We start from the raw sequence: 25,834 nt of genomic DNA on the forward strand, positions 1-25,834 counted from the left end.
CCCCAAGCAGCTTTTGTTTGGAGAGCTTGCACATGCACATCGCCCAGCAGGTCGCCCCAAGCTGCGATACAAGGATGTCTACAAGTCGACCATGAAAGACTATGCAGTTGACCTGGCTTCATGGGAGACCCTTGCATCAGACCAAAGCGCGTGGAAATCGGCCATCCACAAACGAGAATAAGACTTGGTAGCAGGCTGGGAAGAGAGACTCCGATGCCGGCGTGATCCTGTCCCTGCTACAGCCAACAGCTACCCATGCCGCTACTGTGCTCGACCGTGCAAGGCCAACGTTGGTCACATGAGCCAAGAGAGGAGGGGTGGCGCAAGACCCCTTCACAACTGAGACCGTTGTTATTCAATGTAAAAGCCTGAGAGAGACAGATACACACATTCTGCCACCAGGCGAGTTTGTATAGATGCTTTCAAGCAGGGAGGATGAATCAGTTGTCTGCCTGCGTGGTTCCCCTCCAGTAGTTGTTCCTTGGTGTAGTGTAGTGGATGCAGCATGCACTGATGCTCCCAGACTTGATTTGATATGGCATAAATAATAGATGTTAGATGTTAACATCCTGATTGATTATATAAGATAATTGACCAGTTATCTGTCACTTTATGGGTTATTAATCCAATCAGAACTCCCTGTTTGTCCAGGTTCTTAACCATGAGCTGGGCGGTGGAGGAGTGGAAGGATGGTCTTCCAGGTAAAGCTCTGCAGAAGATTCAGGAGATGGAAGTCCAACTGGATAAACTGAAGAAGGAAAGGACTCAGAAACAGTTTCATTTGGACTCTCTTGAGGCTGCCCTGCAAAAGCAGAAACAAAAGGTTAGTGGCTGTGTGGAGGCTGAATCCACTGAAATTTTATTCAGTGCTCCTTCCAGGGCGGTAGTGTTCTACTTGTGTGTGTGTGTGTGTGTGAGATGATTATTAGTAGTAGTACTAGCGGAATGACTCAAAAATATGTCATATTCATCTTCAATCGCTTATCTGGGATCAGGTTGCACAGGCAACAGCTCCAGTAGGGGCCCCAAACTTCCCCCTCAAAAAGATGTGTATTTTTATATTATTTGGTAATAATTATAATAATATTATTTGGTAAAACCATAATTTTCGTAGTTGATTAATCGAGACCTGTGTTTCTAAATTCTGATTTATTCTGTCCTATTTTGTCATTTGATTTTTAAATGGACCACAATGGAAATAAGCGTTTTCACTTTCACTTGTCATCCATGTTTTTTAATGTATTTACAATTATATCATGTACTTACATTGAACATACTAAATAAAATCATCCATGCACTCACGCGTTTAATATTAATTTACTGCCCCCTGCTGGATTGGCATGTGAGTCCAGAATGTAAATATCAATTTCCATTGTTCAGTGTTGTAATATATGTAGCTTCTCTAAAAATATTAGTCCATTCAGTGTTCAGCTTTGGTGCCATTCATTCTTGACCCAAAATACATAAACATACCAGATGGCAGTTGTCAGCCCTCCCCAGTTTGCTTGTGATCAAAATTGCATGTACGGAGAGCTTTTTGTTTTTTATGCATTCTGCTGTAAGCAGGTGATATTAATTTGACAGAGACTGACAAAAGACATTAAAAGCAGTATACTTATCACTTATGGTACTGGGAACATAACACTTAAGTCACTCATGGTAACAGCAACATAACACTTAACTAAACTGACTAAACCAATTGAACAACAAAAACGCAATAAATCAATAACATGAACAACACTGTTAAACTAACATGAACCACAATAACATTTAAAAGCCAAACTGCTATGGTGCATTGCAGCACAGTGCCCATTGTTTACTGGTTAGATAAAATGGCTAATTTCTCAAAAAAATATTTGTCCTTTCAAAGTTCTGTTTTTGCAGCGTTCATCCTTGACCCAAAATACATAAGCATACCAAATGGCAAATGTCAGCTCTCCCCAGTTTCGCTGTGATTGAAGCCATGCACACACGCACACGGGCCACTTGGCTATTATAATATAGACTCTAAAAATATTAGTCCTATCAAAGTTCGGTGTTGGCGCTGTTCAGTCTTGACTCAATACATAAACATGCCAAACGGCAAATGTCAGCTCTACCCAGTGTGTGTGTGAACACATTTGCATATTTGCACGCAGAGCTTTTTGTTTTTTCTGCATTTTGCTGTAAGCAGGTGCTTTTAATTTGACAAACAGAGACTTTGGCGGAAGACATTAAAAGTACTCCACTTTTCACTTATGGTACCGGGAGCATAGCACTTAAGTCACCCATGGTAACAGCAATACTAGCTCTTGCCGGTTTCACCGTGATGGAAGCCATACGCATGCATGCACACAGATGCCATTTGGCTATTATAATATACATATCAAAGATAAGATGATGGGTTGCACAAGTACTGGCACCCTTTGGTATAACACATGAAAATCATCAGTTTTGTTGGCAGTTTTCTTTAGACAAGCCAGGGGATGGATACATGAACATTTCCAAGTAACTGAATGCGTTTTAGACTTAATTTACACCGAACAAAATATACACGCAACACGTGTTTTTACTCCCATTTTTCACGAGCTGAACTCAAAGAACTAAAACATTTTCTATATACACAAAAGACCTATTTCTCTCATATGTTTCACAAATCTGTCTAAATCTGTTAGTGAGCACTTCTCCTTTGCTGAGATAATCCATGCCACCTCACAGGTGTGGCATATCAAGATGCTAATTAGACACCATGATTATTGCACAGGTGTGCCTTAGGCTGACTGCAATCAAACGCCACTCTGAGATGTTCAGTTTTATCACACAGCACAATGTCACAGATGTCACAATTGTCAAAGTTTTGAGGGAGTGTGCAATTGGCATGCTGACTGCAGGAATGTCTACCAGAGCTGTTGCCCGTGAATTAAATGTTCATTTCTCTACAATGAGCCATCTCCAAAGGCGTTTCACAGAATTTGGCAGTAGCCTACATCCATCCATCCACGTGTAACCACACCAGCCCTCCACATCCAGCATCTTCACCTCCAAGATCGTCTGAGACCAGCCACCCGGACAGCTGCTGCAACAGTCATTTTGCTGAACCAAAGAATGTCTGTACAAACGATCAGAAACAGTCTCAGTGAAGCTCATCTGCGTGCTCGTCTTCCTCATCGGCTCTTGATCTGACTGTAGTTTGTCGTCGTAATCGACTTGAGTGGGCAAATGCTCACATTTGATGGCATCTGGCTGCTAATCAACTCTATGCAAAGATGATGTGTTGCGCTACTGTTGCGCAAATGGTGATTACACCAGATACTGACTGGATTTCTGACTCCCAAACACATCCTTAATAAAGCAAGACTGCACTTTTTGAAGTGGCCTTCTGTTGTGGCTAGCCTAAGGCACACCTGTGCAGTGATCATATTGTTTAATCAGCATCTTGATATGCCACAACTGTTAGGTGGGATGGATTATCTCGGCAAAGGAGAAGTGCTCACTAACAGATTTAGACAGATTTGTGAACAATATTTAAGAGAAATAAGTCTTTTGTGTGTATAGAAAATGTTATGTTTGTGCTTTGTATTTCCTGCTGTTGCAGTGTTTTAACAATACTGGAAGCCATAGTTTGGGGGGGGGGGGGGGGGGGGGTGAGCGACTGCATGTAACCCTGTTTCTTTTTCTCCCCAGGTGGACAGTGAGCGTACTGAGATTTCTGCTTTGAAAAGAGAGAACCAATCCTTAGTAGAGTCATGTGATTCTCTGGAGAAAGTCCGTCAAAAGGCTGTCCATGACATGAGTGTCAAAGAGCAGCAGGTCAGTTTGCAGGTGTTAGGGCTGGAAACCTAGATTGGTCACAAAGCTAATGGTTAGTCATAACTGGGGGCACTGCAGCACAGTGCTGAAAAGGACGGAGCAGAGATACAGCAGTTGCATCAGTGTCACAACACTAATCAGGACATCCTAGTTAGCACTATAGCACTTTTCCAGGCTGAACCACATATAAAGGATTGTGTCTGTTTTATACGTATAGCGGATTTTGTCCATATATATATATATATACACACACACACACACACACACCATGGTCAGTGAGAATTCCATGTCTAACTGGCGTGCATTATTTTCGTGTATACGCACACGTAGTTCGGTGAGTTAAGTCACTGTTATAATCACTCCGCTCTGGTCGTCACCATAGCAACGCGCGAATCAGTTGGCACAGATCAGCTGTGTTTTGACAGGTGAATGACAGAAATGCAATAAAACAAGCATTTCCAAGTGAATGTTAATATTTTTGGCCAAAATAAAACGTTTGAGGAATGGAAAGAGGAGGAGAGCAAATGAGAAGAACAGCAAAAGCAACGGCGTAAAGATTTAACATCGGAAGAACTGGACAAGATTGAAGACAGGAAAGAAGAAGAGAAGGGCAGCCCACAAGGATAGAACCGGAGCGCTCCGCATCAAAGCAGCGAGCGTAGTTTCTGGACCTGTTGCCAGAGTTGGCCGCAGCTCCATACAGCAGAGGGGGGTGCAGTGTGAGTGGCCCGCTGCGGCGTGAGCCTGTAGACACAGTAAGCGCATCAGAGACAAAATATCTTGAGACTGGCATAAAATAGTCCCAAATACTCACACATTTTTATCAAGTTCTTTTAACTTAAATATTTGTGTGTTAGCTCACTGTGTGGGACCATGGTATAAATGGATTAAACAACTCAAAGCCGTGCATTATACGGTTTGAATGCACTTCGCGGAATAACACCACTCTGGTTCGCGTCGTGGTGTTTTAGACTCCGCGTCGTGCATTCAAATTGTGTAATGCACAGCTTCTCGTTGTTTAATCCTTACATATATAATAGAGATAGAGAGAGAGAGAGAAAATTTCAATTATAACTGACAAAATTTGCTGGTCCACCTGAATCCATTATATGCAAGTTTTACTGTATTTCACATACGGCTAGATGTATGTTAGGCAGGAAAGATGTGACATACTAAGTCTGTTGTGTCACTTGTCAATACAAATTTTGGTTACAGTCACAATGTCTACCTGGTTTGCAAAAGAATCTGTAGGGAGACTTAAGGCTTATTAAAGCTTAATTAAATATGCTGTAATTTCTGGACTATAAACCGCTACTTTTTTCACATGCTTTGAACACTGCGGCTTAAACGATGCGGCTAATTTATGGATTTTTTACAGGCTTTCTCATAAGTCGAAATACGTCAATTGATGCTTTCCATTAATTGGCTGAAAGCTGCAGTCCTCATGCGGCGTAAATTCACCTACACAAATGAACTTATTTAATCACTGTCCACAAAAATTCCAGTAAACTGTTCATTTCCTGTATACTTGTAAATAAATTGTAAATATTTATGCTGTGGTTCATTTTGTGTTCAGAAGGAAACCCTTGGTCAATCGTATTGTGAATTCAGACTTTCAGATCAGAGACTGATTAATTCAGTTGAGACTGATTAATTAATTTGAGACTGATAAATTAATGAATGTTTAAAGTACCTATGCTATAAATAGGTGGTGCCCCGAATAATAATTAAATAATAAGTATTAAACCCTAAATTGTTAATTAATTTGGTGACTCATCAGATGGGCCTAATCCGATCTAATTCAATTTGGGAGTTTAACTGCTTATTCACTACGTTTTTATAATGTTGTGTCCCATGTGAGGAGATTTAAATTAATTGTTACAGGCATTTTGCGCTACAGTTGCGCCTCTGTCAGGGCAGTCAGCGGAACAACCCACCCCCCCAGGTCTTGTTTTTGCGCCACAAGTTGAAAAAGTCACAGCGCCTCATTAAGGTCTCATTTACCACAGACACCAGGCGATCCTGGCTGCACGTGATGAAATTATCTCATGATCCACAAAAGAAAAAATGTTAAAATTACTCAGTTGTCCGTATGGAGCGGAGACGCTGCGCGACACCGTGGGTGCGCTGGATGACGTGCTTGTCAGAAAGAAAGCATTTACAGTACACATTTAATTAAAAGCTAAAAAATTCTTCTAACATCTTTCTGTGTAAATATCTGATGTTACAACGTGGAGACCAGCGGCTTATAGACAAGTGCAGCCTATTTATGTACAATTTTTTTTTTTTCTTTTTAAAATTGGTGGGTGCAGCTCATATTCAGGTGTGCTCTATAGTCCAGAAATTATGGTATTTTCCTAGTTGTAAGTAGGATATTCTGAGGTTCCAGATTCTCTTGAATACAGTATGAATGCTGAGTCTTGTGCATACACCTTCTCCTCCATGTTGTATGCAAAATCTCAGTGACAACTAACTCCATCTAAAATGGACTTATGATATTCCACAGAAGTAATGGGACTTTATAATCACTAGATTTCAACAAAGGTGTTTTTTTTTTTATCAGTTTTGTGAAGAGTCCAAAGGGACTACTGTACACATTTGATGAGTATTCTGTCTGGTTCAGGAATTCTACTTACGACTTACGTTCTGAGGACTTGTGACATAAACCCACATCTTGCCAGTTTCGTTGTAGTAAGAGCTTCTTTCTTACAAAGTACTCCAGCATAATGACAGTCCTGTTAATGACTACGGTAGCTTGTAAACATGATTCATCATCTTGTATTGAATACAATGCATCAAATATGACTCTCTTTAGGCATATCTCCAAATGTTGCATAAGCCACGTCAAAGACTGACTCCGAAATCCTCCCGCCAGATGGATACATTCATAGTATGCCTCAAAGTGTTCTTAATAGCTAGAAGTATACTAAATTTTTGATGACAGAAAAGTAAAACCAGACTTGTGTTGTTATTGTTGTCCAGCATGATGTTTTGTCTTTTTGTGGTGTCTGTTTTAGGTTAACTATTTGGAGGGTCAGCTCAGCTCCTGCAGAAAGACAATAGAAAAACTGGAGCAGGAACTCAAGAAGTGCGTAGACTTGTGCCCATTGATGCTGAAAAGTGAAAACAGTTCTGAATTGTATTGATTTATGCTATTAAAAGTACAAGATAACAGCTTTAAAAGAATGTTTGGCTTTTGTTGTGTAGAACAAGTGAAAGGGTGCATGCACACTCAAGATCTTTCAAAGTGAAGTTCTCAAAAAAAAAAAAAAAAAAAAAAAATTCAACCATCAAAGACATGTTGTTGCAAGTACTAATACAAATACATGTGGTATATTCAGTACAATCACATAGGAAGGAGTTATTAGTGGATTTTTTTTTTTTTTACAAAATTATTGTGATGCTTTATACTTTGACCTAAAGCTTGAATGAAGAATCTGTTTTGGTAGATGTGAAGTATTGAAACTCCAACGCTTCAATGGCTTGTAATTTCTCCCAGGTATAAAACAGAGTTAGATCGCTCTCAGCCTGCTGGGTGTTCTTCTTTGTCATTGTCCTCCAGTGATCTTCAAGTTTACAATAGCCCACAGAAGAGTTTTTCTACCCCAACTGTTGTCCCAGCCTATAGACAGCAAGGTAGTTGAATTTTTTTTTTAAGTTACTGTGTCCAAGCTATTGCATAGCAAATACTCATATTTTAAAAAGTCATTGTTAGAATGGACTCCAACTCAGTATGTTTTAGGCATATAATGGACTTTTGTGCTTTCACCTTGATCTGTTTTGTTCTGTTAATCTGTTTATTTGTAAACCTGTTACCATTATTGCGGGAGTGTTCTTGTTGTTGTTGTACTTTGCATAAAATATTAATCACAGAGCAAGGTGTTTGAGCTTACTGCTTTGCTCTGGCATCTAAATTATATTTGTTTATCATAGATAACAGACTAGAGGAGCTTCAGGAGAAATACAGTCAAGAGGTGGAAGGAAGGAAGCGGCTAGAGAATGAACTCAGAGTTCTGCAGGTCAAAGTGAGCACATTAATTACATTGCCGTGTTTTGTTTTTTTAGTTTTAATATTTGGTGTACTAACTTGTTTTCTCTGCTAGCTGTTGAATCAGTCATCGGCCACTGTAAGCCACAAGGATATTGCTGTGCGACAGCAAGCTGGGTCTTCTATATTTCTATGGCAACAGCCAAATCAGACCCAGAACTTCCAGTCACAGGATGCAATTCAGACTCCTCTGAAGAGGCGGGGTGCCTCTGGGTCATCTCTGTGGGATACTCATGAGGAGACGCCTATCAAAATGAGCCAGCGAATGAGCTCTTCTAGAGCATTGCAGAGTCCCTGTGCCTCCTCCCAACAGATGGAGCACCTCAGAACTCTTAACCAAGGTGGATTGTCTAGACTGTTTTTATAATATAGCATTTTGTATGTTTTGTTTGGAATATTATCTAGCCGTTTTTAGCTGTTTTATTTGTAACTACCACTAAGTGTTTTATACATGTACAGTATATGTCCTGAATATAGGTGTGCAATACCTCTGTAAATGATAGCCATTTCTTCTCTAGAGCTGCGTGGCCATGTTTCAGAGCTGGAGAGGAGTCTCTCTAATCAGAAGAAGGAGATTTGTAACCAGGCTTCCAGACTGCAGGAACTACAAACCACACTGGACCAAGCTCGCAAAGAGCTGAGTGAACGAGACAGAAGCCTCGCCAAGACCTGCCAGGAGCTGAGCCAGGCCATGGACGTACAGCAACAAGTTGAAGCCAAGGTAGTCTTCCCAAGATTGGTGGATCTTGTCAATACTGTCAACTTTGTTCTGATTTAGTAAATAAACATAGGTGAGTAGAAAGACAGGAAGCAAAAGTGGCTAATGCTGCCATTTCTTTGTAGTGTTCATCAGTTGAACAGAAGCTAAAACAAGTCACAGAGGAGATGAACTGCCAGAGGCACAATGCTGAGAGCTGCAGACGAGCCCTGGAACAGAAAATAAAGGACCAGGAGCGAGACAGCCAGAAGGTCTAATAACATGGAGTCATTGTATTCAGCACTAAAAAAATGTAGTTTAATATTTGCCAACAGCTACTTTTTATCTTATTTTCTAAAGGAGGTTGCCCAGCTACAGAATTCCTACCAGGCTTTGGAGCAAGAACTGCACCAAACCAGGACTAAATTAACACAAGAGCTCCAACAATCCAAAAAAGACTACAACTTACTACAGACTGACATTGAGAAGGTAAATACTCCAATCTGTTTTGCACTAAACTGTGGTGGCAAATAATTTAACTCTGTTAAAGCCAGCAATTCATATTCCTCCTGGTATTTGTAATAATGTTGTGTGGTTTTGGTTATGGCTGTGGTAATGCCAACCTACAAAGCTGAAACTTTACAGTATTGACACTGAACTTCCAGTGACTTACTGAATAAGAAAACTAGTTTGAATCCAACTATCAGTTTAACTTGAGTGGAATACAATCCAAGAATTTATTTGTCGTGATACTGTTTCTGCTGCAGTCTTTAATTTATTATGCACAGTCTGTGAGTATGACGATTATCAATATTTAGCTTACAGAAAACACTGGTTAATATTTTTTTGCCTGCTGTGTAAATTACTTGCTGCTATAATGAATTATACTTCTTTGTAATACATATTTGTGTATTGTGTAGATTTTAAGGCATTTTAGTGACATTTTGTTGCAACTCTATTACATCTTTGGTGTAACTCCACTTTCTCTATTGAACTCATCTGCTCTTTATCTGTCTGTTCCAGGTGTGTTTCCAAAAGTGTCACTTGGAGAGGGAGGTGGAGGAGCAAAAACAGAAACTGTTGAGGTCCGAGCAGAGCCTTCAGGCTAGCCAAAGCAAAGAGCAAGACATCCGCAAGAAAATGACGGTGGGTCTGTTTGCCATATGTCTTAAACTAGCGTTATCTAGAACTGGATGCCAGCAAATCTAATTTAAAATTTTAAGTTTTATTATTAACTACCGGATTACCTGCCATCACCTGCCACCTATCCTAGTGTCGTAGACCGAGTGTTCCCCCCCAAAAGTGGGTCCTCCCTGCCTTCACTGCGCATGCGTCATTTGGGACCATAGCATCTCGTCTGAGTCTGACTCTACACCCAAAGCGATCAAAGGGAATAATGTGATTGTTAAACATCAGATGACAAAGTAAAACCTCTTAAAGTCAGTTTTAAGCAGTGTTGTATAAAGTACCGGAAAATAAGTAAACTTAAGTAAAAGTACAGATACCCATTAAAAAAATGACTTTGGTAGAAGTTCAAGTCACTGATTGAAATGCTACTCAAGTAAAAGTCTTAAAGTATCTAGTATTTATTGTACTTAAGTGTGACAAGTAATGTACAACTAAATATACTCAAGTATTGAAAGTAAAAGTACAAGCAAATGTTAATAATCAAAAATGGACTGATTTTTTTAATAAACGTTTATCTAGGCTTGTAAATGACTGGTAGTATTAGTCAGAATACTGAAAATTGTGCACATCACACAAAAACACTTCAGAAACAAGGTTTCAAAACTACTCACTAGGTGTTCACAGGAAACGGTTATTTATTTCTATATGTATTTATTTATTTTCATTGTTACATGGTTTTATCTTTTCTGTTGTGTTTTGTTTCATTAGGTTCTTTTTGTCTCCTTCTCTAAAATTGTATTGTAACATTATTAGTCTATTATTATTGACTATTATTGTCTATTATGTAGACTGTTGTTGTTGCTATAATATATGAATAAAAATAAATTAAAAAAATTACAATTTGACTCTTTTACGACAACGAACGCTGAGCCATTAATTATACAGAAAACAAATCAACACAAACGTGCTGATGAGAACAGCTTAATGCTAACTTTAACATTGAAAACGCCATAGACATGCTAACGCGTTAGCATCTGTCCCGTTTTTTAAGTTATAAAATACATCTATCAACTGTTTCAGAAGACCATAACAGGTCGGTTTAACATAAAAATATTAAATATTACTCACAGACATATGCTCTTTAGGGTTTTAGCGGGAAAAAATTAGGATAAAGTGAAATAAAAGCCACAAATCGTAGATCGAAGCACTGCTTTGACCTGTGAATCACTGCTTCGATTAGTTCAAGGTTCAAAGCAAAGCCGCTCTGCAGAAAAGTAGATTACAGACCCGCTGCAGGTTTGTAATCAGTGCAGATAAATATCATTTTCCTGACAAACACCCCCCAAGTGCGCAACAGCAAAAAAGCCTATCGGACATGCCTCATGGCAAATCGGCCTGACTTCGTTGCAGTCAGTGGTGTCTCGGTGAAAACATGACTTCTTTCGTGTGTGGTTTTTTTTTTTTTTTTTTTGGTAACGAGTAATGGCATGGTGCATAGAAAATGTATCGGAGTAGAAGTATGCAATTAAGGTCCGAAATGTAATGAAGTGAAAGTAAGCTGAATTAAAAAAAAAAAACTCAAGTAAAGTACAAAGTCTCCCAAAACGTACTTAAGTACAGTAGTGAAGTATTTTTACTTTGTTACTATACAACACTGGTTTTAAGCAGAAACTATGCTGTTTTACACAGAAACGAGGCAATAATCGCCTCATTTCGCCACTGCCGCACCGAAATGACGAATGAAAAGAACAGCAGCACGTCAGACGTCTGCCACTGTGATCGGTCCACCATCTTTTATTACAAAATAATGCTGAATTTATGTGTAAATAACTGTTGTAAAAAAGCTTTAGATATATGTCACTGAGATAAATGACTGGAGTGCAGTTTTAAACAGAAATGAGGTGATAATTGGTGTATCACAACTAACACTGAGAAAAGACGATGCTGATGCTCCGAAATCACGCATTTGCAGTAAAAGCAAGGCAGACCGATTTTTAGGGGGAACCGTTCGGTCTGCGACACCGGATTCCAGAGAACTAAGTGGGACCTGTATACACACATCGGCACAAACTAATATAACCCTGGCAAGAATGTGTCGTGTGATTAGTCAAAACAACAACACTTTATGTAGTGATCTCACCTTCATGTGAGGAGCTGCTCCACTAATATTATCGTTCAACACAGACACAGTTTGTATTAGAATGCTGCCATTCATGGGGTCAGCTTAATGTCATTTTGAACCAGTCAGATACAGCAATAGCTAGGATGTATATGATTATTATTATTATTATAGTTGTTATCACTGTTATTAAACAGCACTTTGTGCTGTCAGACCCTTGGAGATATTTGTTGCCAAACCTGCTCAAATACATCACAACTATCTTCAACTAAGCTAATATTAGCTTCAAATCTGAAGATAACAGAAACCATGAAATTTACCAAATGGATTTTGGGCAAATAATGGCATCCTTACAGTTTTTGAAGTCATCTATAAAATTAAAAGTAGAGTATGTCGATAACGTTGTCCTAATTAAACAGTTCCTCATCCATTTTAGTCTCACCAGATACTCTTCCAGAAATTTAAGTGTCTTCAACAATGCCAGATTTTTTTGTAATTATTCTTTTTTTTTTTTTAAGTGGTTGAGTGCATGTAAGAAAGCAAAGTATGTTTTTAATTTGACGAAGAGCACATTTAGATAGTTTCATTAAAGAACAAGAACTGTTTTGGCCACTAACACTGGTAAATGTGATAAAGAGGAAAGTACAGCATTGAGGGCGATTTCACCTTTGTATAGGCCGCTTGAAACTGCTGTTTTGATGACGTTCTGGTGCAGTTGGCTGGCGTTACAGCAAGTTACATTGGGATATCAATAGCCTGTCGTTCCCCGTATGTCATAGTATATGTATGTCAAGTTTGGCTCAATTCCAAGGTGCCGTTTGGACAGGAGATCGGTGTGAGTGTGTGTGTGTGTGTGTATATGTATTAGGCATGTAAATCTTGTCACTGACAATGATTCGATACACTACCAGTGATACGATGCATATTGTGGTACATGACGATACTGACGATACGATGCAATACGATTCACCCCTGTTCCTGACTTCATATGTATTGGCACTTCAATTCCTCACAATGCGATACGATGCGATTTGGTGCAATACAATTACGGATGGGTATTGATAAGATTTTATCGATGTTGCCATTACACTCGTATACTGGTATAAGCTGTCTGCTTCAGAAATAAAATGTGCTATTTATTATGGATTTTGGCATGCTGAATTCAAATATGACAATAACAATGGCTAACTGGCTACTGTTTCCAAGATGTATATAAGGTTTTATATTTTGCGTCTACATAATTATATTGTGTTAACAGTAGAGTTTTCATGAAAAAAATCATAAACATGGGTCTTTTTTTATGTTTCTCTGACTGTTTGTATAATATTTCACCTGTTCTCTTTTTTGTGGCACTTTAAAATTGCAGAAGGGTTATATATTAATCCTTAGTAGCACAGTAGTAGCATTTCTTAAAACTACAGCCAATCAACAATTTCAAACAACATTTTCATTCTCCGTGGCCCAAAATTAGTAAAGTTTGGCTATCATTATTTCAAAAGCATTTTGGCTGTAGATCAGTGTTATTGATCCAATTCTTTATCGATTTCCTTATCAGTACCGCTTCTGAATTTTCTGTGTACTAACAGTAGGCTTTACAGGTTTTCTGTCTCAGCAACATTTTATTGAGTCTAAAAGTAAATAAATATGAAATTGGTCACTGGATTCTTGATCTCTGGACGTAATCAATAAAATCTGTACATGATCACTGGATCCTTGATGTACAGTAGTGTTTTGAATAATAGCAGTGCTATGTGACTAAAAAGATTAATCCAGGTTTTGAATATATTTCTTATTGTTACATGGGAAACAAGGTACCAGTAGATTAAGTAGATTCTCACAAATCCAACAAGACCAAGCATTCATGATATGCACACTCTTAAGGCTATGAAATTGGGCTATTAGTAAAAAAAAAAAAAAAAAAAAAAGTAGAAAAGGGGGTTTTCACAATAACAGTAGTGTAGCATTCGGTCAGTGAGTTTGTCAGTTTTGTGGAACAAACAGGTGTAAATCAGGTGTCCCCTATTTGAGGATGAAGGCAGCACCTGTTGAACATGCTTTTCTCTTTGAAAGCCTGAGGAAAATGGGACGTTCGACATTGTTCAGAAGAACAGCGTAGTTTGATTAGAAAGTTGATTGGAGAGGGGAAAACCTATATGCAGGTGCAAAAAATTATAGGCTGTTCATCTACAATGATATCCAATGCTTCAAAATGGACAAAAAAAAAAAAAAAGACGCGTGGAAGAAAACGGAAAACAACCATCAAAATGGATAGAAGAATAACCAGAATGGCAAAGGCTCACCCATTGATCAGCTCCAGGATGATCAAAGACAGTCTGGAGTTACCTGTAAGTGCTGTGACAGTTAGAAGATGCCTGTGTGAAGCTAATTTATTTGCAAGAATCTCTTGCAAAGTCCCTCTGTTAAATAAAAGACATGTGCAGAAGAGGTTACAATTTTCCAAAGAACACATCAACTGGCCTAAAGAGAAATGAAGGAATATTTTGTGGACTGATGAGAGTAAAACTGTTCTTTTTGGGTCCAAGGGCTTGGTTTGGTTTGTTTGTTTTATTCCAAGTCAACATAATATATAAACAAATAGTACAGTTTTATGTACACACTTGACACTGTTCATAAGATGTTGAAAAGAAAAAAGAAAATTAATAAAGACAAAAAAAAGGCATAAATGAAGTAACATAACACAAACAGAATCAACTTGGAAAGGACTGGGATGAAGACAAGCTTATTGACTCCCACCCCCAATTCCATCCTCAATTAAATTAAATTACACAGTTGCCGTCATTTTGAGCTTAATATTTCATATATAATATATAAAGCATATAAATAATACAATTATATATGTATGTCAACATACACACACATACATACATATCCATACATACATACATACACACACTATATATATATATAAACGTAACATAATACAATACCATAGTAATATAATATAACACAGGAGTGAATAACAATTACACACTGGACAGTATAGACAAAATAACACACAACAGAGGACCAGACAAGACACACAAGGAACACATATCGTTGGATTTATTATGATGATTATTATTACTGTTGTTGTTTACCCTGCTTAGTTTGAGGTGCTTGAGGTGAGTGCATTAAAACCACAGGTCCTTGGTGAGGACCTGCTAAAGCATGGGGTTGTATGAGGTGCATTATGAGGTCGTATGAGGTGCAATTAAAAAACACAGGACCTTAGTGAGGTAATATCCTGAGGTTATTCCAAGACGTTACTACCCACTGGTCCTGCTAAAGTTTGATGTTGGTGCATTAAAATGGCAGGTCTGACGGTGAGATGGTCTCTCAAGGCAGGGGGCTACCGTGGAGTACCATCCCTAGAGACCTGCCAGGTGTGAATATAGAGATTTGGATGGTCATGGATACTAAGACAGAACAGCACCAGCAGCATGACAGATGGCTCACAACACCACAGAAGGACAAACACACACACAAACAACAAGGACAAACACACAAACAAACATGTTGGTTATCAATCTAATCTGTGTTATATTCATATTACTATATAATATAAATAGATATTTCATTAAGCCACTTGGTGATGTGTCGTGTGCCAATGCCATCGCCAGGTACCACAGTGGGCACGAGTGCAACTGGGAGCAGCAGCGTGAAGGCCTCGCTCTTTGGAAAACCTTTATTTGTCTTCAACTGTGTTCACTGCAGCGTTGAAACTGGGCGTTGTGAAGTAGCTAACCACTGTCATGTTTGTAGTTGTATTCACTGAGTCACCGGTGTTGTTCAGACTCTGGCTCCTCACCTGCAGTGAAAGATGGAGAGCCAGCAGCAGCACAGCCACAAAAACCAGACACAGCTTCATCTTAACACAGTCAGCACTCAAACCCAATGCCCACTCTGGATCCTCTAATCACATATATAATCAATAACACACTATAATATTTGCAGTTATTTATATTGTTTTACATTCCTGAAAATGTTCTAATTAGATTTTTTTAATATATAATCATGACCCTCCTAACCAACAGCCCTGTATTGTGACCAAATCATTTCCTTATACTTTGATTTGAAGTAATGAATATTTGTACATTGCTTAAGTTGCTGCCCCAGTCGGTTCCAGAGTTTAACCCCACACACAGACACACACAAACTTTTCCTCATAGTTCTTACTGGCTGAATCTTAAAAGTTACTACAGCCCCTCAGGCTATAACCCCTTCTCTGTGTGTGAAGAGCTTTTGAATATTAATAGGTAGGATATTTTTATTTGCTTTGTACAGAAGTTGTGCCGTATAAAAATCGACTAATTCATATAGTTTTAACAACTTAGACTGCAGGAATAGATTATGAGTGTGCTCGTAATATCCTACCTTGTGTATAACTCTAATAGCACATTTCTGGAGTATAAAGAGGGGGTGTAGTGAACTTTTATAGTTATTGCCTCAAATTTCAATGCAGTAGGTTAGGTAGGGCAACACTAATGAACAATACAGTAAATACAATGCATTATAATCTAAGAAGTATTTAACCTTGTTAATAACTGAGACACTTTTAGAAACTTTGTATGTTTCTGATGTGTGCTTTCCAGGTTAATTTGCTGTCTATAGTTATTCCTAAGAATTTTATTTCTGACACAGTATCTATACTGACTCCATCGATATTTATTATCTGATTTAATTTTTCCTTGTAGTGTCCAAAGAATATTACTTTAGTTTTATTTAAATTTAGGGAAAGTTTGTTAATAGCCATCCAAAATTTCAGTTTAAGTAATTCATTATTTATACTATGAATTAGGTCATGATGATTGTCACTAGAATAGAATATATTAGTATCATCTGCAAATAGAATTAGTTTTAATAACTTTGAAACACCAAATATATCATTTATATACAAATTAAACAACATTGGACCCAATACAGATCCTTGTGGGACCCCACAAGCAATGCCCAAATATCCTGACTGAAATTCACCCATCTTCACAAACTCTTGTCTCTCTGTTAAATAACTTTGGATCCAGTTCAAAGCCACTCCCCTAATGCCATATCTTTCCAATTTTTTTAGTAAAATTCCATGATTAAGAGTATCAAAGGCTATTTTGAGATCAATAAATATTCCAGCTGTATATTTCTTCTTGTCTAATTTATTTGTGGTTTCTTCAACCGTATCAATTATGGCCATTGATGTTGACCTGGCTGACCTAAAGCCATACTGACTTTCATTAATTATGTTGTGTTTATCTATAAATTTCTCTAATCTGTTGTTAAAGAGTTTCTCTAATATTTTTTGAAAACTGAGGGAGTAGAGAGACTTGTTTCCATTTTTATACAATGGTATTACTTTTGCAATTTTCATTTTGTTTGGAAATGTTCCTGTTTGGAATGATAGGTTGCATATATATGTTAAAGGTTTAGAAATACTCTGCATACACACATGCATACATACTCTGCATTAGGGATGGGTATTGATAAGATTTTATCGATATTGATGCCATTATTGATTCTGCTTATCGATCCGATTCCTTATCGATTTTGTACTAAAAGTAGGCTTTGCAGGGTTCTATGTATTTCATTGAGTCTTAAAGTAAATAAATATGAAATTGGTCATTGTATCCTTGATCTCTGGACATAAATAAAAATAAAATGGTGTTTTGCTTTGAAGTTATTAATTCCGACTGGATTCTATCATTCTAACTTGACTTGGCAGAGAGCCGCACAGCGTTTGGAGCTGTGTACAGAACGGAGGACGATTCTCGTTTCTTTCTTGCAACAAGACAGGAGTCCCAGTTACTAACTTTAATCCGCACAAAAGTGAATCAAAATTTCACATATTCAGGGATGAAAGTGGTGAAAAACAAAAAGAGCTGAAACCCAAAATTACCCCCCAACATCACCTGCATGAAAATGTCTGAATTGTAGAAGCTCTGAAATGCAATCTGGGACTATTACAGACAATAAACTGCAGTGAGAGCAGCATCCATTTAGGTGAGAAAAAAAAAAACAACTTTCCTTATTCAAATTCATTCCAGTAGTATTCTGCTCTTACTAGGATGCAGCAGTTTTCTAGTTTGGCAGATAGTTCTGGAGGAAATCACTGAAGAAATTAACACATTGAAAATATGGTTTGACCGAAACTGTCATTAAACTTAAAGAAGACAGGGATGAAATGGAGGTGTAAGAGTCACTAGGTGTTCACAGGAAATACTTATTTATTTCTGTATGTATGTATGTATGTATGTATTTATTTATTTATGTTCATTGTTAGTTGGTTTTATATTTTCTGTTGTGTTTTCATTCAGGTTGTTTTTGTCTCTTTCTCTAAAATTGTATATAATCATTAGATTAGTTATTATTACTATTATTGTTGTGCTTGCTATTATTATTAATATATAAACAAAAATAAATTTAAAACAATATTACAATTTGTAATACATTTGACTCTTTTACAACAACAAACGCTTGACAGCTGCAATTGCTTAATGCTAACTTAACATTGAAAATGCCATAGACATGCTAATGTGTTAGCATCGGTCCCGAAGTTATAAAATACATCTATCAACTGTTTCAGAAAACCATAACAGGTCGGTTTAACATAAAAAAGGTAAATAATACTCACAGCCATATGCTTTTTAGGGTTTTAGCGCGGGAAAACGAAAGAAAAAAATTAATAAACGAAGCAATGATCGAAGCACTGCTTCGATCTGCGAATCACTGCTTCGATTGGTTCAAGGTTCAAAGCAAAGCTGCGCTGCAGAAAAGTTGATTACAGACCCGCTGCAGGGTCTGTAATCAATGTAGAGAAGTTATCATTTTCCTGACAAACACCCCCAAAAACAATGGCCACTCTGAAGGACCGATAAGGGAATCGTTAAATAAAAAGGTTATTGATGTCGGTGGATCGAACCATTTCTTAACGATACCCGAAAGGAACCGGTTCTCTATACCCATCCCTACTCTGCATACAGGGCCGCAGACAGTTTGTGAGACGACCCCCCAAACTCTGAATTCAAGCCACAGTTCACAGTGAAGACAGTGAAGCATGGTGGTACAAGCATCATGATATGGGCATGTTTCTCCTACTATGGTGTTGGGCCTATATATATCGCATACCAAGTATCATGGATCAGTTTGGATATGTAAAAATGCTTGAAGAGGTCATGTTGCCTTATGCTGAAGAGGACATGCCCTTGAAATGGGTGTTTCAACAAGACAATGACCCCAAGCACACAAGTAAACTAGCAAAATCTTGGTTCCAAACCAACAAAATTAATGCCTCGCAGATGTGAAGAAATCATGAAAAACTGTGATTATACAACTAAATACTAGTTTAGTGATTCACAGGATTGCTAAAAAAAGCAGTTTGAACATAATAGTTTTGAGTATGTAGCATCAACAGCAGATGCTACTATTATTGTGAACACCCCCTTTTCTACTTTTTTTTTTTTTTACTAATATTCCAATTTCATAGCTTTAAGAGTGTGCATATCATGAATGCTTGGTCTTGTTGGATTTTTGAGAATCTACTGAATCTACTGGTACCTTGTTTCCCATGTAACAATAAGAAATATACTCAAAACCTGGATTAATCTTTTTAGTCACATACCACTACTGTTATTCTGAACACTACTGTACATGGTGTATCCTTGATTTCTGGACATAAATAGAAATAAACAAAATCTGTAGTTTTTGTCAAAAGCATTTTCTTTCAAATATTAATGACACATAACTCCGTAGACTCAGGAGGCTGTGCTGCACGTCAGGATGTAATTCATAAAAACGCAGGACGTTTCAGTTTTGGGGGGGAAAAAAACCCGGTTTTGCTTGGTTGTAGTTTGTTTGTATTATAATGTTTGGAAAGAGGTGTCATTTGATTTAAAATGGCGATTCACTAGGAAGTTATTAATTCTGACCAAAATCTGCATGGCTCTTTGGAGCTGCGCACTTAGTCCCACAAAACAGAGGATATTATTATTATTTCCTTTACCTGATGGACAACTTCAGTTTACGTACCGGCTGGTGCTCATGCCAGTGGATTAGCCACTTCTGAAAACCAACGAACAGCGGGTCAAAGTGCTGGTTGAAGCAGACCCACTGCAGGTTGCAATCAACATAGAGAAATAATCATTTTCTAAATAAACACCCTCAAAAACAACATGCACGCCGGTGTCCCGAACCGTCCATGGTGCACTCAGTCTGCCTCGAAAAAAAAAATTGATGCAAACAGGCAGCGAATGATGCAACACGATTCAACCCATCAACTGAATCGATTAACACGGAATGAATTGATGCACTCGCATTGCGCACATTTGTATCTAGATACTGATTTGTATTGATTAATCTCCACATGCCTAGTGTGTATGTATGTTGTATGTGTGCATATATATATATATATATATATATATATATATATATATATATATATATATATATACTCAACAAAAATATAAGCGCAACGCTTTTGGTTTTGCTCCCATTTTGTATGAGATGAACTCAAAGATCGAAAACTTTTTCCACATACACAATATCACCATTTCCCTCAAATATTGTTCACAAACCAGTCGAAATCTGTGATAGTGAGCACTTCTCCTTTGCTGAAATAATCCATCCCACCTCACAGGTGTGCCATACCAAGATGCTGATTAGACACCATGATTAGTGCACAGGTGTGCCTTAGACTGCCCACAATAAAAGGCCACTCTGAAAGGTGCAGTTTTGTTTTATTGGGGGGGGGGGGATACCAGTCAGTATCTGGTGTGACCACCATTTGCCTCATGCAGTGCAACATATCTCCTTCGCATCATCCGTGAAGAGAACACCTCTCCAACATGCCAAACGCCAGCGAATGTGAGCATTTGCCCACTCAAGTCGGTTACGACGACGAACTGGAGTCAGGTCGAGACCCCGATGAGGACGACGAGCATGCAGATGAGCTTCCCTGAGACGGTTTCTGACAGTTTGTGCAGAAATTCTTTGGTTATGCAAACCGATTGTTTCAGCAGCTGTCCGAGTGGCTGGTCTCAGACGATCTTGGAGGTGAACATGCTGGATGTGGAGGTCCTGGGCTGGTGTGGTTACACGTGGTCTGCGGTTGTGAGGCTGGTTGGATGTACTGCCAAATTCTCTGAAACGCCTTTGGAGACGGCTTATGGTAGAGAAATGAACATTCAATACACGAGCAACAGCTCTGGTTGACATTCCTGCTGTCAGCATGCCAATTGCACGCTCCCTCAAATCTTGCGACATCTGTGGCATTGTGCTGTGTGATAAAACTGCACCTTTCAGAGTGGCCTTTTATTGTGGGCAGTCTAAGGCACACCTGTGCACTAATCATGGTGTCTAATCAGCATCTTGGTATGGCGCATCTGTGAGGTGGGATGGATTATCTCAGCAAAGGAGAAGTGCTCACTATCACAGATTTAGACTGGTTTGTGAACAATGTTTGAGGGAAATGGTGATATTGTGTATGTGGAAAAAGTTTTAGATCTTTGAGTTCATCTCATACAAAATGGGAGCAAAACCAAAAGTGTTGCGTTTATATTTTTGTTGAGTGTATATATATATATACGCACATACAGTTGCCTCTTAGTACAACCCCAATTTCAATGAAGTTGGGACGTTGTGTAAAACGTAAATTAAAAACAGAATACAATGATTTGCAAATCCTCTTCAACCTATATTCAATTGAATACACCACAAAGACAAGATATTTAATGTTTAAACTGATAAACTTTATTGTTTTTGAGCAAATATTTGTTCATTTTGAAATGGATACCTGCAACATGTTTCAAAAAAGTTGGGACAGTGGTATGTTTACCACTGTGTTACATCACCTTTCCTTCTAACAACACACAATAAGCATTTGGAAACTGAGGACACTAATGGTTGAAGCTTTGCAGGTGGAATTCTTTCGCATTCTTGCTTGATGTACAACTTCAGTTGTTCAACACTCCGGGGTCGCCGTTGTCGTATATTGGCCTCATAATGCGCCACACGTTTTCAATGGGTGACAGGTCTGAACTGCAGGCAGGCCAGTCTTGTACCCGCACTCTTTTACTATGAAGCCACACTGTTGTAACACATGCAGAATGTGGCTTGGCATTGTCTTGCTGAAATAAGCAGGGACTTCCCTGAAAAAGACGTTGCTTGGGTGACAGCACGTGTTGCTCCAAAACATGGATGTACATTTCAGCATTGATGGTGCCATCACAGATGTGTAAGTTGCCCATGCCATGGACACTAACACACCCCCATACCATCACTATTAGTCTAATGTAGTTCCTTGATTAATCGACTGACCTGGAATAGGGGCCTGCCTCATTTAATGGCCGGATCAGAACTTTGTCAGTTACATTAAACACCTTAAATAAACACCAGGCATTAGGTGCATTAAAAAGGATTACATTTGGTCGAGTCACTCTTTTTTCTAAGTCTGCTGCAAAGTGGTACCTTAAAATCCTAGAGCCTGATTCTTGCTTCTGCAATTCTGTAACTCCACGGCCATGTAATTATGTTGACATATGCATTACCCTTTAAAAGTTTTCTGTTGTGTTGGTGGGAACAATGGCTTTTTCTGGATCAAATTGTCCTTCAGTGAGCTTCACTTCTTTATACAGTCGTCAACCTTCAAATTAATATTACAGTACATGCAATTTCACTCCATGAATTGGGGGTCATTTAAGCATCTTTTAATGACTCAGTGTTGTAAAGTTGGTCACATTTGTGGATGTTTCTGCCAAACATTCCTCTGTTTGATCCATGATCGGTAGGCGCCCTGCAAAAACTGACAATATGACGGGCGAGGAAGGAGTGAAATGTGAAAAGTGGCCAATCACAGCCTTTGCAGTCTCCGTCATTTAGCAGGTGTGTGTCAGGCTACAGTGAGGGTTTCCAGCCATGCAGAGGGCTCTGATCTAAAGTGGTTGTCTTGGATTCGTCACACACAGGGATATGGGTGACACTTAACACCATATTACAGTGCAGGCAGCAAGGAGCATTTTGTTGATAATCACCGGCCTTGGTAAAAGGCCTGCCTCGTTTAAGCCTGAACATGATTTGAAAAGAATCAACTCCCTGGGCTTTTAATCAAGGAAATCTGGTATTGTGATGGGATGGGACATTTTATCCTATGAGTTAAAATCCATTATACAAAATCGGGTGTATGTCGTGTTTATTACATGGAAAACCATATAAAAACATTTGGACTTTTGATTTTGTCCGGTGAGTGCAAGTATCCGGTTTATACGATGACAGTTTAGGCAAGTTTTACTGTATTGATCACTCGGTCCATTATAGTATTTCTCCTGACTTTCTTACTGCTCCCTACCTTTGCTGCTTTCTTATTAAAAAAAAAAACAACAAAAAAAAACAAATAGTTCAAGGGTCTTTTCCCAGTTTGGTCATCAGTCCTTAATTGACACTTTTGTTTGTTTCTTCCACCGGTTGTCCCTTCTAATAGGAGCTTCAGAAAGAGAAGAACAGTGTGACTGTCCAATTGGACCAGAGCAGCAGATGTCTTTCTCAGTTGGAAGAAGAGAAAAAGAGTTCAGACCAAAGTCTCAGACATACCCATGGACTGCTAGATGACCTCAAACGTAAATAATGCCAGTGGAAGTTATTTTTAGAATAATTAAGGTCATCTCGACAGTTCCATTTTCTTGTGTTTTTGTTCCCCAGGTAAATTTGAAGCACAGACAGAGGAGGTGAAGAAACTTCAGTCTAAACTGGATCAGCAAAATCAGTCTTTGTCTCAGGAGCTGGAAAACCTGAGGAAGGCTCTTTCTGAGGCAGAGACCAAAAATGACAGGTAAATATTTTGTTGAAGAAAAAAAGACGTTTTATAAAAAAGTAAAGGAAGACATACAGCACGCCATACCCTGGCATGTCCCACACACAGTAGCGTTGCACACAGTAGCGTTGCATACACACTGTAGTGGTAACAAATTAACGCACACTTGTAGGAAAATGACAGCAACACGTCCCACACACAGTAGTGGAAAACAAGTGAAGCCACAACCGTTCACTTGTAGTAAAATTAAAACTCACCGAGAGCTGAGGCCAAATCAACCGAACACCGGCAACAAGCGGGGTCACTCACCCACAGCGGTAAGCAGAACAGAGTTAGTAAAGAACTCTTGGTGTTGAAGCCTCTGGAGGGCACATATACGCAGCTCCATCCACAGAAGGTTGCGAGGCTCTGATTAACAAGCGATCCTAAAAAGTTCGACCTTCTGCTTCTCATGTGAGAGATGGAAAAAGAACAGAATGCTGGGTAACATGCACTCATATACTGTTGCTGGCGTCACCCAGGTCACACTTACTAGCATGACTTTGTTGGTATAAGACTCGATCTATGCGCATGCGCGCATGGAATAAACCAGGTGCTAAAGCACTGCCCTCTGGTGGCCAGGAGGAATGAAATAGAGCTTCAGTCTTAACTGGTTCAGCAAAATCAGTCTTTGTCTCAGGAGCTGGAAAACCTGAGGAAGGCTCTTTCTGAGGCAGAGACCAAAAATGACAGGTAAATATTTTGTTGAAGAAAAAAAAAAAGTAAAGGAAGACTCACTACCAGTCAAAAATTTGGGTACACCTTCCCATTCAATTGAAAGACATTGAATGACTGCCAGACTTTTGACTGATACTATATATTTGTAGTTTGTGAATAGTTGAAGAGTGTGATGTGTATAGGGTCTCAGGTGCTGGATCAGGTTGTACAGTAACCACAGGATCAGTGAGTTTGATCTCCATTTGCTGTTGAGTGTTGCAAAAAAGCTAAATTCCCAAACCGGTTGACCATCGGGTATATAATGCCCCCCCCCCCCCCCCCCCCCACACACACACACACACGCACACAAATCAACATCATATGAGCATGCCGTAAAGATGTTATTTTCTATATTGTAGGTCTCAGAATGAACTTCAGAAACAAAAGCAAGAGTCGGGTCAGCTAACCAACAAGTTGATGGTTCTGGAGAAGGAGAGCCAGGAGCTGAAATCCAGTCTCACCGAAAGACAGAAGGATTGTGTGCAACTGAGACAAGAATGCCAAGCTTTGTTAGACTGGAAGAAGGACAAGCAGAGTCTTATTAATGACACTGAGGCAATTCAGAAAGACCTCAATGAGCACATTGTCAACTTGAAGAACAATGTCACCATGCTGAATGGAACTAATGATGAACTTGAGGTAAAGTGCTGCATATACTGTATAAACAGCATGCTATGAAAGATGGTTTAACTGCACTGGAGATGCAGAAGCCCATTAAGGATTTTCTTCTTTGTTTTAGGCTGCTTTGAAAACAAAATTAGTCATTTTAAAATGTCACCTCAGTCTATTTGAATTTAAAATGGCCAGTTAAAAAAGAGCATCTTCAGCCAAAAATGCAACTGGTATGAACAGCATATTTAAGTACTTAAACCTTTACCACAAATGCATTCCCATTTTCTGTAGAAACAAGTTGCGAGTGTGGAAGAAGACAATGCCAGTCTGTCTGCTCAGATTGATTCACTGAAGGGACAACTACTCAACAAGAGCACTGAACTGGAGGAGAAAGAGCATGAGTGCACAGAGCTCCAGTCTAAACTGTCTGAGGCTGGACAGAAACACAACAAAGAGCTGGAGAACATTAGGGTGCGGGTGGCACAACTTGAAGTACAGGTGACTCCTGGGGTGTTTTTTTGGGGTGGGGGGTGGGGAGGCAGGATTCAATATGAATTCAGTCTTACAAAAAACACATCCTTTCCATTTTAGTTTTTTTAAATCAAATAAGGGGCTTTCACTAAATAATAGCAGTCAAATGTTCTGGACTACTTATTGTCCATATATAACATAATCTCTGTTTTATTCAAAGCTCAATCGTAATATCACTGATTTCCACATTTAACATAGACAAAGTTGATGTGGTTTATATGTAATATCTCAATATTGAGTATTTTTGTATAATGTTGAAGTTTGTGGTAGAATTAGTTGAGAAACATTTCTTTAATACTGTATGCTTATTTCCTATTTTAGTGTGGCAACAGGATACCCATTAACATTTTTAAAATTTCATTGCAATTC

General features: G+C 38.7%; 1 protein-coding gene across 1 annotated transcript in view; it reads left to right on the plus strand.

Annotated features, from left to right (window-relative positions):
- The first annotated feature begins 657 nt into the window (after nt 1-657).
- The window catches only part of cenpf (centromere protein F), a 62,940-nt gene continuing 37,763 nt past the window's right edge, over nt 658-25,834 (plus strand). The window contains exons 1-14 of the mRNA XM_034162974.1: nt 658-823; nt 3,664-3,789; nt 6,807-6,877; nt 7,289-7,425; nt 7,723-7,814; nt 7,893-8,178; nt 8,356-8,558; nt 8,681-8,806; nt 8,895-9,023; nt 9,558-9,680; nt 23,237-23,372; nt 23,455-23,584; nt 24,682-24,961; nt 25,226-25,432. Coding sequence (XP_034018865.1) covers nt 662-823; nt 3,664-3,789; nt 6,807-6,877; nt 7,289-7,425; nt 7,723-7,814; nt 7,893-8,178; nt 8,356-8,558; nt 8,681-8,806; nt 8,895-9,023; nt 9,558-9,680; nt 23,237-23,372; nt 23,455-23,584; nt 24,682-24,961; nt 25,226-25,432 — 2,208 coding nt within the window. The 5' untranslated portion in view covers nt 658-661. The remainder of the gene's footprint in view (nt 824-3,663; nt 3,790-6,806; nt 6,878-7,288; nt 7,426-7,722; nt 7,815-7,892; nt 8,179-8,355; nt 8,559-8,680; nt 8,807-8,894; nt 9,024-9,557; nt 9,681-23,236; nt 23,373-23,454; nt 23,585-24,681; nt 24,962-25,225; nt 25,433-25,834) is intronic.

The sequence above is a fragment of the Thalassophryne amazonica genome, chromosome 2 (genome assembly GCF_902500255.1).
Source record: "Thalassophryne amazonica chromosome 2, fThaAma1.1, whole genome shotgun sequence".
NCBI classification, from domain to species: domain Eukaryota; kingdom Metazoa; phylum Chordata; class Actinopteri; order Batrachoidiformes; family Batrachoididae; genus Thalassophryne; species Thalassophryne amazonica.